At 44.0% G+C, this 14,454-nt stretch overlaps 1 protein-coding gene across 1 annotated transcript in view; it reads right to left on the reverse strand.

The window, feature by feature from the left end:
* maml1 (mastermind-like transcriptional coactivator 1) overlaps nt 1-14,454 on the reverse strand; it is a 37,150-nt gene that overhangs the window by 15,974 nt on the left and 6,722 nt on the right. Inside the window, exon 2 of the mRNA XM_084132659.1 lies at nt 6,690-7,970. Coding sequence (XP_083988785.1) covers nt 6,690-7,970 — 1,281 coding nt within the window. The remainder of the gene's footprint in view (nt 1-6,689; nt 7,971-14,454) is intronic.

The raw sequence follows: 14,454 nt of genomic DNA on the forward strand, positions 1-14,454 counted from the left end.
GTTCTTATCCGGTAGTGTTTTTGAAAAAATACCGGAACCGTGCGAAATTCCTAAGTTTCGGTTCCGAAAACGGTTCTGGTGCGCTGTTTTGTTGAAGTGCTGGGGAGCTTATCCTTTAACCTCATAAAAATAGTAATGAATAAAGCCCTCGCGCTCCTCAAATAGCCTACGTTTTGCGTCAGATATCAACGGAGAGAGATTCAAACACCCACGCGATCTTATCCTAAATTACAAAAACCTCACCCCTGAACATTCAAATCTGTTTGCGCTGTCGTTGACCCAGAGAGAGCAGTTGTCAATATGAAACAGCTTTACAATCACACAGTATCGATATTCATGTTACAAATATTCAAATGATCACATAAGTACTGAGATAAAAGTTTATTAGAGTAGAAACATAAAATCTGATGCTTCAAAACATTAAAAAAAAACCGCATGAATGTTTTTTTTGTGTTCAGAATTTACAAAATATGTAATATTTTTTTTTTCAAACCGTGTTTTTGTCTTATCCTGAATTACTACGTTAAGCCTGCAATAAGCGTTTATACTCGGACTAGTCTCGCGTAGCCAGACCTTCAGACTAACGGCTGAAGGTCTGGAATTCATAGCAGCTTTCTTTGGCCAAGGCCCGCCCATAAGGCCGTTTGACCGACATGTCAAACAACCAATTACAGTTCGTTTCGTTCAGCGTCACGTTTCGGGGCGTGGAAATGTCCCCACAACAACAGACCGGCGTGCAACAAGTCAGTCAGCATAGAAAATCAAAGAAGGAGAAGAAAACAAGATAGATAGGAGGGGACACACAACTAGTAAAATTGGATCTGCTGGGAATCCTTCTAAATGCTGACAAAGGGTCGGCCAGGCTTGGAAAATAATACTCTTCCCAAATCCCGTCGGCAAACAGGCTAAAATATCTCTTTTTGTCTCCACTAAGTGCCTCAAACAAAACTCCTGGACATCTCTTAAAGAGTCTATGCCGTGAACCTCGCATACTTTTGAGAATCCTACGTTTAGCTGATCTTGATAAATGCTCATTGTCACTCATGTAAACACAACAGTTTTTCTTCCGCAATCACACGTCTGCGCTTTGTTTCCCGGCGGACCGAAAATAAACGCGACACTCGCGCCCCCCGGAAATCCGATAAAATTCAACCAATCAGATGACGACTTCGACATTCCTGAAGTGTTTCCAGTTAAGTGTACCATATGCATCAGACGTTTAGCCAACGTTCTGTGGGCGTGACGTCTGAGGCTGAGACTCGGACTGGCGGATCGCAGCCGCTGCGGAGTAACGTTAGCCCAGTGCCTGCGTGACTCTTCATAGACATAAATAGAGAGAAGTAGCTCCAGCAACAATGTTCTCCGCAAGACGCGTGCAGTTCTGTTTATTAACTGCTAGAGCGCTGATTTATCCAGTAATGAAACAAGTAAAGTCTTTATGCATGATGCATCAATCATTCAAAACGATTTTAAAAATAATCTGTTGTACACACATCTTACATGGGTATTCAAGCATATTCTAGCCCTTCTGAGAGGGTATTCTCCACTGCTGGAGACACAGTAAGCTATAGGAGAGGTCCCAAATTATTCTAGAGAATGCAGACATTTTTATTTTCCTTCAGAAAAAATTATATTTTTTGCAAAAATTGCTTAATAATATGTTGAATTTGTTGACATTACCAGTCTGTTAAACTCATTTTCCCTTATACTACTATTTTTTTATTAGTTGTTTTAATATTTTTTAATGAATGGGAACCGGAACCGGAACCGTTTGGTGGAACCGGAATCGGAACCGGAACCGGAAAATTTCTTACGATTCCCAACCCTAGTGTAGAGAGAGTAAGAGTCGATGTGTGTAGAGTTTATGTGTGTAGAGTTGATGTGTGTAGAGAGAGTAAGAGTCGATGTGTAGAGTTGATGTGTGTAGAGTTGATGTGTGTAGAGAGAGTAAGAGTCGATGTGTAGAGTTGATGTGTGTAGAGTTGATGTGTGTAGAGATGATGTGTGTAGAGATGATGTGTGTAGAGATGGTGTGTGTAGAGATGGTGTGTGTAGAGTTGGTGTGTGTAGAGAGAGTAAAGGCAAACGGGGTTAATGGTCTATATTTAAACCGGAGCTGAAGGAGGGGCTGATGTGAAACGCATGAAAGACGGCTTTGTGTCGTCCTCTCTCTCTCTCTCTCTCTCTCTCTGTCCTTTTCTCTGTTGACTAGTCTCAGCCCCCACTTCAGTGTTGTGTGCGTGTGTGTGTGTGTGTGCGTGTGTGTGTGTGTGCGTGTGTGTAAGAGAATGGCTGTCTGCTCTCTGCTCCTTAGCAACCAGCTGCCTGACCCAGACACACTGATCAGGCCCGGGGCGCATGAGAACCAGACACACACACACACACACACACACACACACAGATCCACAAAAAACACTAGAGCTGGACAATATACTCTATATATAATTATATTATATTATGCATTGTTTTGTAGGGGTGGAACAATATATTGTGTCACAATATATCACAATACAAAAATGCATCAATATCGTGTGTAGTTCACCTAAAATAAAAATTACTTTAAAAAAAATCAAGTTTTCAGAGTCTCGTGATATGTATCGAATCGTGGCATGAGGGTGTCGGTACACCCCTAATGTTGTGCTAAGGACAGAGAAAATTGCTAAGATTTAGTTTCTTTATGACTCATGAAAGTTAAAGTCACATCATTAGTGTTAATAATCTCGACTCAGATTAAGTTCCTCTTGCAGCATCTCTTCTCTTCTCTGATGATGAGGGCGGGGCTTTAACCTGTCACTCACATGAGATCAGCCAATAGCAAACCACAACCATCCAATCAATTCCCCACAGACACAATCAAGCCCCGCCCACATTTGTTCTTGTTCCAGAAGCGTTTTACTCGGATATACGACACTATAGAGGAGAAAAGACCAGCGCAACTTCCCTTTCATGATGAGTTTAAGACAGATAGTGTGTTCAGTTTCATCTGTGCTCCTGCGTTATCATTCAGGCCATCCTTAAAAATATTTTGGTTTGCAGTAACAGCAAAAAAAAAGAAAAAAAGGGTCGTTAGGTAGGTATATATATTTTTTATATATATAAAAAATAATATAAAAAAGTATATATTTTTTTATAAAAAAAAAATTCGGGGTGGGGGGGGGAGAGAGAGAGAGAGAGAGAGAGAGAGAGAGAGAGAGAGAGAGAGAGAGAGAGAGAGAGAGAGAACATTTTTCACCGATGTCTAGGGGCTGTTCACACCAGGCCACTTCATGCGTTTTCTCAGATCGGATTGCTGTCTGATTTATCAAAACGATTCCATTTACACCTGGTCACATATGCTAAATGTGTGTGTTTATTGCGGATATAAATCCGATCTTCAATTCCCGCTATATGCAGATTTAGGAGTGCACGTCACCGAAAGCAACAGTTATGAGACGCATTATTTTATTGATCATCAGCTAAAATTTCTGAATCAAAGCCGGCAATAAGAGAAAGCGGAAACAGCCCTGGTAAGATCATTTCGTTTCTTTACATTTAATGAAGATGATTGTGTGTTAAGCGTCTGCGTCTTACTTTCACTTTGATTTGCGATAGCACGTTGATGCTCAGCTTCATCTGCGGCGATGCGTGTTGCAGTAGTGTCGTCATATCTGACTATAACATGACATATAGCCTATAACGCTCTCACATGTTTATTTTTTAATAAACCATATTCAACAACATATAAAAATGAAATAATCTTTAGAGTAAAGCCGCAGCATCATTACCAAGCGCGAACCATTGACAGTGAATGAAACGAAGCGAACTACAGGCCGTATGTGATGCGTAAACCAATGGTGTAAACATAATCATAGATGACGCGCCACAGGTTTTTATTTAAAAGAAAGAACGTAGCTTATGTTTGTATGTAGGTCTAGGCAATTTATATTCACAATACTTAATAACTATTATTTTATTGCATTTGTATTAGTTGTTTGAAGAGTTAAAAAAAAATCAGTCGGTCTTAACGCAAGTTTACAACCGGCAAGTCGGTCGGACTAAAAGGGAAAATAAATAAATAATTGGGTCGGTGGTAAATTGACAGGGTCGGTCGGGTTACGGCAAACAAGAATATTTTTAAGGATGGCCTCAGGTTACATAAAGCACATCCAGATTTGTATTTGCTTTAATTCATTTCAACGTCCACGTTCACTTTCTTTCTCCTCTCTGCTACATTAACTACATTTCTACTTTCATTTATATGGATGTGTCCTCCTAAATGTGTGATTGTAGTTATAATCAGCTAGGTCTGCGCTGAGGGACGTTATATTTATCCCTCAGACACTCAGACACTCCCTTCTGCCAGAGTGATCTTCAAGGTTAGCGGATGAGGAGTTCCCACCAGTTATTCGGTTCATGAAAGGGCTCTTAGAGAGTTTTTGACTGCACTTGAAGTGGATGCTAAATTTATTCCCTCGTTGTAAAGCAATACTCCGCTTGGAAATGTCATTAATTAAGAGAAATAAAGCTGTTTTTGTCCCCGCACAAGATGGGCTGGGTGTGAGAGACGGGATTGTCAAGGACATCTCTGAACAACTATCTCCTTTCTTTTCACTTTTACACTTTCACACTGAGCAAATGAAAACAGTTTCTTCCCAGAATCAATTTCGACTGATAACATCATTGATAATTTCTTCCGCTTGGTCTAATCTGAGCGCCTCGTTTCCACTGTGGCTATGCAGAAAGATCTTGTCATCACTGTTTGAGTACGACACTTGCTTTAATATTGTGTTATTGCACTGCAATGGCATTCAGACATTCAGACGCATCACTCTGAATATATTCACAATCATCTACAACCTTTAGCATGCATCTCTAACACTGGGACCGAACAGCAGCATTTGACCTACTCCGCCTGAACACGTGAGCTTCAGTGATTAGTAAGCACTCATTATTACGAATCATTATGGGGCATTTCTACCACCGTGACATGAGTCTCAGCAACAGCAGATGAAAGGCAGAAACAAGCTCCGGCATGATTGCACATGTGACCGAGATCTGGCAAACAAAAGGGCCCTTTCTGTGGACGGCTGCAGATCAGACATGAAGCTCACGCCACACGTGCTGTACGCACACGCGTAAAGACGGACAGACTTCCCAGCGATCCGTGTTTTCAGTGTTATACTGTAGGGGGCGCCATTGCACACCTCCTGAAAGAGGACTGAGTCTCCTGATCAAAACAGCAGAAACAAGCGATAGAAGCACTGCTGACGCTCAGGTGAAGTAACGTAATTATCAAACATTAAACCGCATTAAACTGGCTAATGTTACTGAATGAAATGTTGAACCCATGAAGAGGAAACGACTGAAGCTTTGAGGTGTTGATGGACTCGATCGACTCCAACAGTGTTTATGATCATCGTTATGAATCCCATCTGGATGAAGACTTTGACAAAAATGTGATTTTCTCAGCTTTTTGTTCAAAATGTTGCTTTTTTAATGAAGCTTACCCACATGCATGCAGCTAGAGTAAAATGTTTAAAAGCAGAGGCTCTATTCTTTCTTTTTATATATTGCATGTTCAGATACTCGTACAATAAAATATTCTGGGTGGCCATGAAAGTTTTGTGAAAATTATCAAAAATCCTCTACATAGATTGTGAAAAGTTGTTAAAGTCTGTGTAAACATTTTTAAAAAGATTGTTTTAAATGTTACCTGATGCGACATAAATCTCTCAGGCTTCATTATAATCATCTTAAAAGATTTGTTCACTTCAGATTAAAAATTTCCTTGCCTTCTAAGATGTTCATGTCTTTCTTTCTTCCGTCATAAAGAAATTTTTGAGGAAAACACTCCAGGATGTTTCTCCATATAGTGTCTTCAATGGGGTCCAACGGGTCGAAGGTCCAGATGTGAGTTTCAGTGCAGCTTCAAAGTCTCGACACGATCCAGCCGAGGAATAAGAGTCTCATCTAGACAAACCAGCGGACATTTAATAACAGAAATAAACATTTATATACTTTTATCCACAAATGCTGGTCTTACAGTAGCTGTGATGCGACACACATTACGTAATCAGGGTGAAAGGTCAGGCGTGTTCCGGTTTATAAATGTAGGGCGAAAAATCTCATTTTCTCCTCCAGCTTCAAAATCATCCGACATCGTTGTTTTACCTTTTTTTTATTTTTATTTTTTATTTTTTTTGTAAATAGCATTTGAAATAGGCTTTGTAAACACTGGGTCTGTTCTTACACCTACGTCACGCTTGACCTTTCACCCTGATTACGTAATGTGTGTCGCATCACAGCTAGAGCAAGACCAGCATTTGTGGATAAAAGTATATAAATGTGTATTTCTGTTATTAAATGTCCGCTGGTTTGTCTAGATAAGACTCTTATTCCTCGGCTGGATCGTGTCGAGACTTTGAAGCTGCACTGAAACTCACATCTGGACCTTCGACCCGTTGGACCCCATTGAAGACACTATATGGAGGAACATCCTGGAGTGTTTTCCTCAAAAACCTTCATTTCTTTTCCACTGGAGAAAGAAAGACATGAACATGTTGGATGACGTGGAGGAGAGTAAATCATCAGGAGATTTTAATTCTGAAGTGAACTGATCCTTTAATGTGCGTTTGGGTTTGGAACGACCTGAGGGTAGAATTTGATGTTTGTGTGAACTAAGCTAGGTTCAGGTGTTAAGCGGGTCTCACCGGAGCGTGCTGTAGGTGTGCTGGCCTGAAGCTCATGCCGGCCGGCCTCGGCTTCTGCATCTGCTGGTGCCGCATCAGGTTCAGGATGGCCTGGCTCTGCTTGTTCTGGCTCTGTGTGGTCGCAGGACCCCGGGGAGCCCCGGACGCCACCGCCTCGTAATGGGACAGGGGTTTAGTGTTGCTGTAGTCCAACATGGCCGCCTGGGCCGCGGGGTTGGGCGCGTGGCTTAGCATGGGCTGCATGTACCCGGCCGGAGCGCCCGCTTTAGGAGAGCCCTTGTTCGGCATGAGCATGGCCTTGGGGTTCGGGAAGTCTTGCGGGTACAGAGAAGGACTTGTCGGCTTCTCGAGCCCAAACGTCCCACTCATTTGACTTTGGCTGGGGGTATTTTGGGGCCATGATGTGGAGTGGTTTGGTTGCGGGTGGAATTTCGCCGTTTGCGACTGTGGTTTTTGTTGCGTTGGAGGCGGAGGCTTCTGAACCACGTGTTGCTGGCTTTGTAATATGGCTCTCTGCTGCTCGCGTGCCGCTAACTGTTGGAGCTGCTGCGCGGGGGACAGGTCTTTAGGCGGGCCGGGGATCATGTGGTTTGGGATTTGTCTGGTGGTCTGTTGCACAGGCGATGTGGCCGGAGCCGACACAGGTGAGCTGGTGTGAAGTGGAGGTCCAGATGAGGTGGGTCTCACCTGAGGGGAACCGTTGCAGGACTCCTGGTCGAACGCGGGGGAGAACTCAGTCTTTACGTTGGCTAGATCCGGTGGGATTAAGCTCTGAGTTGCACCGGACGTGAGCTCCGGGTCTTTGCGGTCACCGAAACTGACGCTGAAGAGCTCTTGTATGTCCTCGTAGGGTACCGAGCGATTAAACTCCTCCATGATCTCACTCCAGTCCTGGTCGTCCAGGTTGAGGTCGGGGAAAAGGCTGTTGTTCCCGGTCGAACCCCCGGTGGGGAGAATGCAGGGTAATATATCGTCCACCGGCTCCTGCTTCATCTCTTTTAGCAAGCGGAAATCTGAGTCCGAGCCGCGAGACGCACCACTATCGGTGATCCCGGCGTCGTTGTGCTCCGCTCTGTGGTTCCCATTGGCCATCACATTATGTTTAGTGTCCATTGGTGAGAGAGGCGGCACTGCGCCGTTCGAGACCCCGTTGCGAGCTCCTAGTGTGTCCTCGACACAGGTCTTCTTATTGGGCGGGTAGCCATCGCTGAAGCCGTTGACCTGTTCACGGGCAAGAGGCGACCCAGCGCTCTCCAACTTCCTCTTCACCGTCTCCTGTAACTGCACAGAGAGGACAAAACAGATCATGCTTTAGACTTCATGCAATATTGATTTTCACAGCATTAATGTTTAATTATGGGCCTGTTCTGTTATAATTATATTATATATGATTTAAAGTAAAAAAAATATGTAATGTGTTAGGCATGCACTATAAGTGACAAACATAAAGAGAGAAATCGTAAATCACAATGAAGGGTTCGTACAGACACTGTAAAATGAAATTCCAGGACTTTCAAGGACTTTAAGCACTACTTTTTGGTTTTCAAGGACTACAATCAGAGATTGCACTTAAACAAAATCATTATCTTTCAAATAAATAAAAAAAACAATTAAAAAGATAAACAAAAATAAACTAATAAAACAAAATGGTACAACTAAAGTGCAACACAAGCAATGACTGTGATTACTTTAACCACTGAAAGGATACTATGACAAAGATATCGTTATTCTTATTCAAAAACTGATTTTTTTCTCCCATGAATATATGATTGACCTGAAGAATGAAAGATGTATCATATACTTAGATATTTTGCATGGCTATGAGCGTGATATTGCTCATAAATATCCACATCAGACGGGTTACAGCACTGATTTTGTGTGAAAATATTGTTTTATCAATAAAATTAAACTAATTTCAGATAGAGAGAGAGAGAGAGAGAGAGAGAGAGAGAGAGAGAGAGAGAGAGAGAGAGTCTTTCATGAATTCAAGCACTTTTCAAGTACTTCAAGCATTTTAAGCACCTTCTACGAACATGACAATTAATTGTCAGCACAAAATTTATGACCGTGACAGGTCGACTTGGTAAATACCATGTCAATGGCCAATAAGTTTGAACAATGAAGAATGCATGTCATGAACAAACCAGCACAAAGCAGACGCGACTGCACTGGGAGCATCAGTTCGAGAGACTCTGATGTTCAGAAATCCTACACTCCCTTTAAAATTACATCCCATATTAGACAAAACATCTCATTTTTAAAAGATGACGTGCAATTTTCTTACTAAAAGGTCAAATGTCACGTGAACCAAGAATGCTGCCGTTCTACGTACATTAATGATAATTAAAAACTCGTTTCACAACAATTCACTTAAACAAGCAGACCGTCAGGGATGAATCACACTCTTAGCACTGAAGGGCCACTGAAGCACACCGAGTGCTGGACTGGGTGTGTTTAGAGTGTGACGAGTCTCTCCTCTTCCTGCGACGTCAAGGGAACGATGTCCACCTGTTCATCCCGCTGTAGAAGTCCAGGCTGGCTAGTGTTGAGGGAGAGGTCTCTCTCCGGGTCAGTTTGAGCTTGAGTGGAGCTCTGGTTTGTTCTTAGGTTGAACTTGCTTTGGTTTAATATTTTGTTTTCTGTGGTTCATACACTGACAGACATTACAGATGACCATGTTTTCTTGTTTTATATATTTTTCTATTCATGTTAATGTTTATTTTTGCAAACCAATTCACTATGTCCTCCATTTTCATTTGCCACGGCTTTGAGCCGGTCGTGACAAGAGTAAAATCTTGAACACAAGAACTTTTTACTAAACTTTAACTTAATTTATATAACTTTATCCTCCAGGTTTTTTTTTTATCTTTGTAAATCAATATTATATAACTTGCATTATATATCAAAGTGTGTTTTTCAATCCTTAAGAATGGAAAATTTCATTAAAAATAAAATCAATTATCGATTTTTAATCAAATTTCAATTCGATATAATAGATTTGATTGTAGTTTACCGTTTTGTGCTACTGTTCTTATTTGACTGCGGTAGACCATTTAATAAAACAAAAAAAATTAAATAATGAAAAAAATCCTAATTTATTTACTTTTTCTTCCCATTTTAGTCCCAACATTATACAACTAATGCCCTTTAAGCTGACTGCAATCATAATGTACAATCAATGCAAAAATAGGAACAAAGAAACAAATTACAAACAATAGGACAAATATAAAAGAAAATATATATATACAAATTAAATAAACTTGTTGAATAGGAGCAGAATGAGGTCTGAACACATCTAACCCGTGCGAACAGACGTGAGCGGTGCTGATCGGCGCTCTGGCCGTCTGATGTCACCAGTTTCTGAACCTGTAAAACTGGTCTCGGCTACAGCCGCTGCTGGGACGACCTCGCTGGGCGGCACACCCACGAAACGGCCTTTCAAACATGCTAAAACTCTTCCCGAAGCAATTTTCTGCCGACATGCGTTTCTTAATCTCTTGTGCGCTTACTTTCCCTCGGTCTTCAAGCCTCCCCCACAAGCCTGAGTCTAATTACCATGTGTATGAGTGCGGATCCCACAACAAAAGAGCCAGCGCTCGGGTGCGGGAGTGTGCCGAATTCCTGCCCGTGCACGGCTCAGACGCGGCTGGCCTTTGATGCTCTGCCTCGTACGATGAGCAACCCCCGAGCGCTGGCTCTGGCCCGAGGGTGTTGAGCACCGAGATCAATATTACAGCGCCGACTCGGGTCACTACACTCTTTGCTTTGCGGTTACAGCTACTTCACAAACAAGGGGCAAAGTCCAACAAGAGTTTAACATCCTTTCCAAAAGGTAGTAATTAGTGCTTTAATGGTCTGAGAGCAGCCAAAAATCTGCAAGTGCAATTCAAACCAGCTGTTCGTTTATTAGTGCACTGTGCCAAGACAAAGCAGCACTAGCTTTAAGTACGTTTTCTTAGCTTTATACCCGTTTAATGACAGAAATTGGACAGCTAGATGTCATAGAATTTTCTAAACAATGTAGAAAATTATGAAATATCTGATAATATATTAAAAAAAACTTCAATTTTTACCCACATCAGTGCATTTTGTTGCTTTCGGTGACCTGTGACCTGGTTAACCCTGGCCAGAAGCCGAGGAAGGCCAGTGCTGAACAGGGGAACTGAGTTATGTTGAGTTATACTGCGGGGAAAACATCTAGATGCACTACAGTTCGCCACAGAGCCTTATGATTGGGAGTCACTTTATTAACACTTGCTTACTAAAAACAACAGCCCATCTGTGAGAAGCTACATCAACATCAACACATCTGCGGTTGGGGTAGAAAATGAAGACTTACAAATTATGTGATTTTCTTTCTTCCATGGCAATTCGGGCAAATTACCTTTGACCCGTTGTATGGAAAGTGTGTCTTGTGCTCAACTGAAGGAAAAAGTCTAGGGATGCACGATATATCAGCCACCATATCGGTATCGGCCGATATATGTTCATTGTTAATGTTTCCGTTATCGGCCCAATGAGAAAATTTGGCCGATATATTAAAGCCGATAAATAATGGATTATTTCCTTCAGCTGAGACACTTCAGATACACACAGTTCAACATGATGGGTTTTAATTGCTTGAAATATGATTGAAGGAAAATACGGTTCAGCGCAAGTCTGTCATATAGACTACATAAAATGATAATGAGCACATTATATATAATGTGTGTTTGGGACATGGATTTTAATGGTGAGACTGTTGTTTTTGTAATCAGGCTCTCAAAAATTATATAAAAATTTGTAATCAGATTTACCGGCCAATATATCGGTTATCGGCTTTCATATAAAAAGAATGATCGATTATCGGCCAAAATTTTCATATGGATGCATCTCTTAAAAAAATAAAATAGTCATATATAGTCAAATGTTTCTAACAACAAGAGGTTGAGTAAGTTATAGGAATATTTCACAAACTCTACGACTTAAGTGGCCCGAATAAACGCCACATGACCAGGCTGTAGGAGTACCGTTGGTGTTTGAGGGCGAGGGTCCGGTGTGCTGTAGAAGCAGAAACAGTAGCCCTGTTTCCACTGTCGGGCCAGTGTCAGCAGGGCTTTAAACGGGTCGTGTCGGGCTAATAGCCTCGGGTCTGGAGCACCGAGCCCAAAACACACTGTGTTTCCACTGTCGGGCCAGTGTCAGCAGGGCTTTAAACGGGTCGTGTCGGGCTAATAGCCTTGGGTCTGGAGCACCGAGCCCAAAACACACTGTGTTTCCACTGTCGGGCCAGTGCGAGCAGGGCTTTAAACGGGTCGTGTCGGGCTAATAGCCTTGGGTCTGGAGCACCGAGCCCAAAACACACTGTGTTTCCACTGTCGGGCCAGTGTCAGCAGGGCTTTAAACGGGTCGTGTCGGGCTAATAGCCTCGGGTCTGGAGCACCGAGCCCAAAACACACTGTGTTTCCACTGTCGGGCCAGTGTCAGCAGGGCTTTAAACGGGTCGTGCCGGGCTAATAGCCTCGGGTCTGGAGCACCGAGCCCAAAACACACTGTGTTTCCACTGTCGGGCCAGCGCGAGCAGGGCTTTAAACGGGTCGTGTCGGGCTAATAGCCTTGGGTCTGGAGCACCGAGCCCAAAACACACTGTGTTTCCACTGTCGGGCCAGTGTCAGCAGGGCTTTAAACGGGTCGTGTCGGGCTAATAGCCTTGGGTCTGGAGCACCGAGCCCAAAACACACTGTGTTTCCACTGTCGGGCCAGCGCGAGCAGGGCTTTAAACGGGTCGTGTCGGGCTAATAGCCTTGGGTCTGGAGCACCGAGCCCAAAACACACTGTGTTTCCACTGTCGGGCCAGTGTCAGCAGGGCTTTAAACGGGTCGTGTCGGGCTAATAGCCTCGGGTCTGGAGCACCGAGCCCAAAACACACTGTGTTTCCACTGTCGGGCCAGTGTCAGCAGGGCTTTAAACGGGTCGTGCCGGGCTAATAGCCTCGGGTCTGGAGCACCGAGCCCAAAACACACTGTGTTTCCACTGTCGGGCCAGTGCGAGCAGGGCTTTAAACGGGTCGTGTCGGGCTAATAGCCTCGGGTCTGGAGCACCGAGCCCAAAACACACTGTGTTTCCACTGTCGGGCCAGTGTCAGCAGGGCTTTAAACGGGTCGTGCCGGGCTAATAGCCTCGGGTCTGGAGCACCGAGCCCAAAACACACTGTGTTTCCACTGTCGGGCCAGTGCGAGCAGGGCTTTAAACGGGTCGTGTCGGGCTAATAGCCTCGGGTCTGGAGCACCGAGCCCAAAACACACTGTGTTTCCACTGTCGGGCCAGTGCGAGCAGGGCTTTAAACGGGTCGTGTCGGGCTAATAGCCTCGGGTCTGGAGCACCGAGCCCAAAACACACTGTGTTTCCACTGTCGGGCCAGTGTCAGCAGGGCTTTAAACGGGTCGTGCCGGGCTAATAGCCTCGGGTCTGGAGCACCGAGCCCAAAACACACTGTGTTTCCACTGTCGGGCCAGTGTCAGCAGGGCTTTAAACGGGTCGTGTCGGGCTAATAGCCTCGGGTCTGGAGCACCGAGCCCAAAACACACTGTGTTTCCACTGTCGGGCCAGTGTCAGCAGGGCTTTAAACGGGTCGTGTCGGGCTAATAGCCTCGGGTCTGGAGCACGGAGCCCAAAACACACTGTCGGGCCAGAAGCTCCAGAGCTTCACTAAAACACACTCGTAACACGCCTCTCTGGAACAACGTCACACACACCCATCATTCACCAACAAATGGAAGTTTTATCAGAAAACTAATCAGAAAGAATTCACTGGAAACAGCGAGATCGCAAAACAAACATGACAAAAGCGACCGTTTGCTGGCATTTGTGTTGCTTACTTAAAGATTTAAAACCCAAGCATCGATGTTTTACCACAGGTTTACACTAATAAGTGGTACACTGATCATAATTAATTAATTTGTGTCAAAACTGCACATTAATCACACAGAAATAAAGTCGTTTACCGTTATTTCACAAAAGAAAGATGACACACTTTACTTATTCGGATCACAAACAGAAGGAGTTTTGAGCTAAAATGATGTTAAAAGTCTTTAATGCTGATGTTAGCTGACAGAATCATCCGGCACTGCGTCTCCAGACTCAGATAAACTCCTCTGTTCATGATCACTCCTCTAGCCCGAGCTGGCCCGCTTTGGACCAAGGTATTGGGCGGGCAAGAACCCTGGCCGTTGGCCCCGAGGCCCGATCAAGCCCCGGGAGTGACAGTGGAAACACGACTGGCCCTGGCACACACTAGCAGCTCGCTTTAGGCCCGACAGTGGAAACACAGCTAGTGAAAGCACACACAGCTGTCCAGAGGCCTTGGGGAACAATAGTGAGTCAGTGGTGTGTGTGAGCAGGGGGAAGGGTGTGTGTGAGCAGACCTGAGTCATCCTAAACACTGATCACACCAGCACAGCCATCCCAAAACTACTGCCATGCTAACTTCCACAGCCTTCATGCCAACAAGCTCGACACTAGTCTGACTGCCCCAGACGCGAGCACAACCTGGCTGGACGAGAGAAAGAGACACTTCTGCCAGCCCTGAGCTGACCTCAGCATAACACACACCGTACAGTCACACACTGCTGCAGTTATAGTCGTGAAGAAAACATGAGTGTTCTGGGTAGTTGTTCACTAGCCCAAAAGAGCCCGGTCTCCAGTCACTACAGGACTCTGGTTAGGGATGTGAATAATTAAATCAATGTCCGATTAATCAGATTTAATCATTTAGTAGGGATGCACG

Source organism: Abramis brama (assembly GCF_963993115.1).
Source record: "Abramis brama genome assembly, chromosome: 13".
Classification (NCBI taxonomy): domain Eukaryota; kingdom Metazoa; phylum Chordata; class Actinopteri; order Cypriniformes; family Leuciscidae; genus Abramis; species Abramis brama.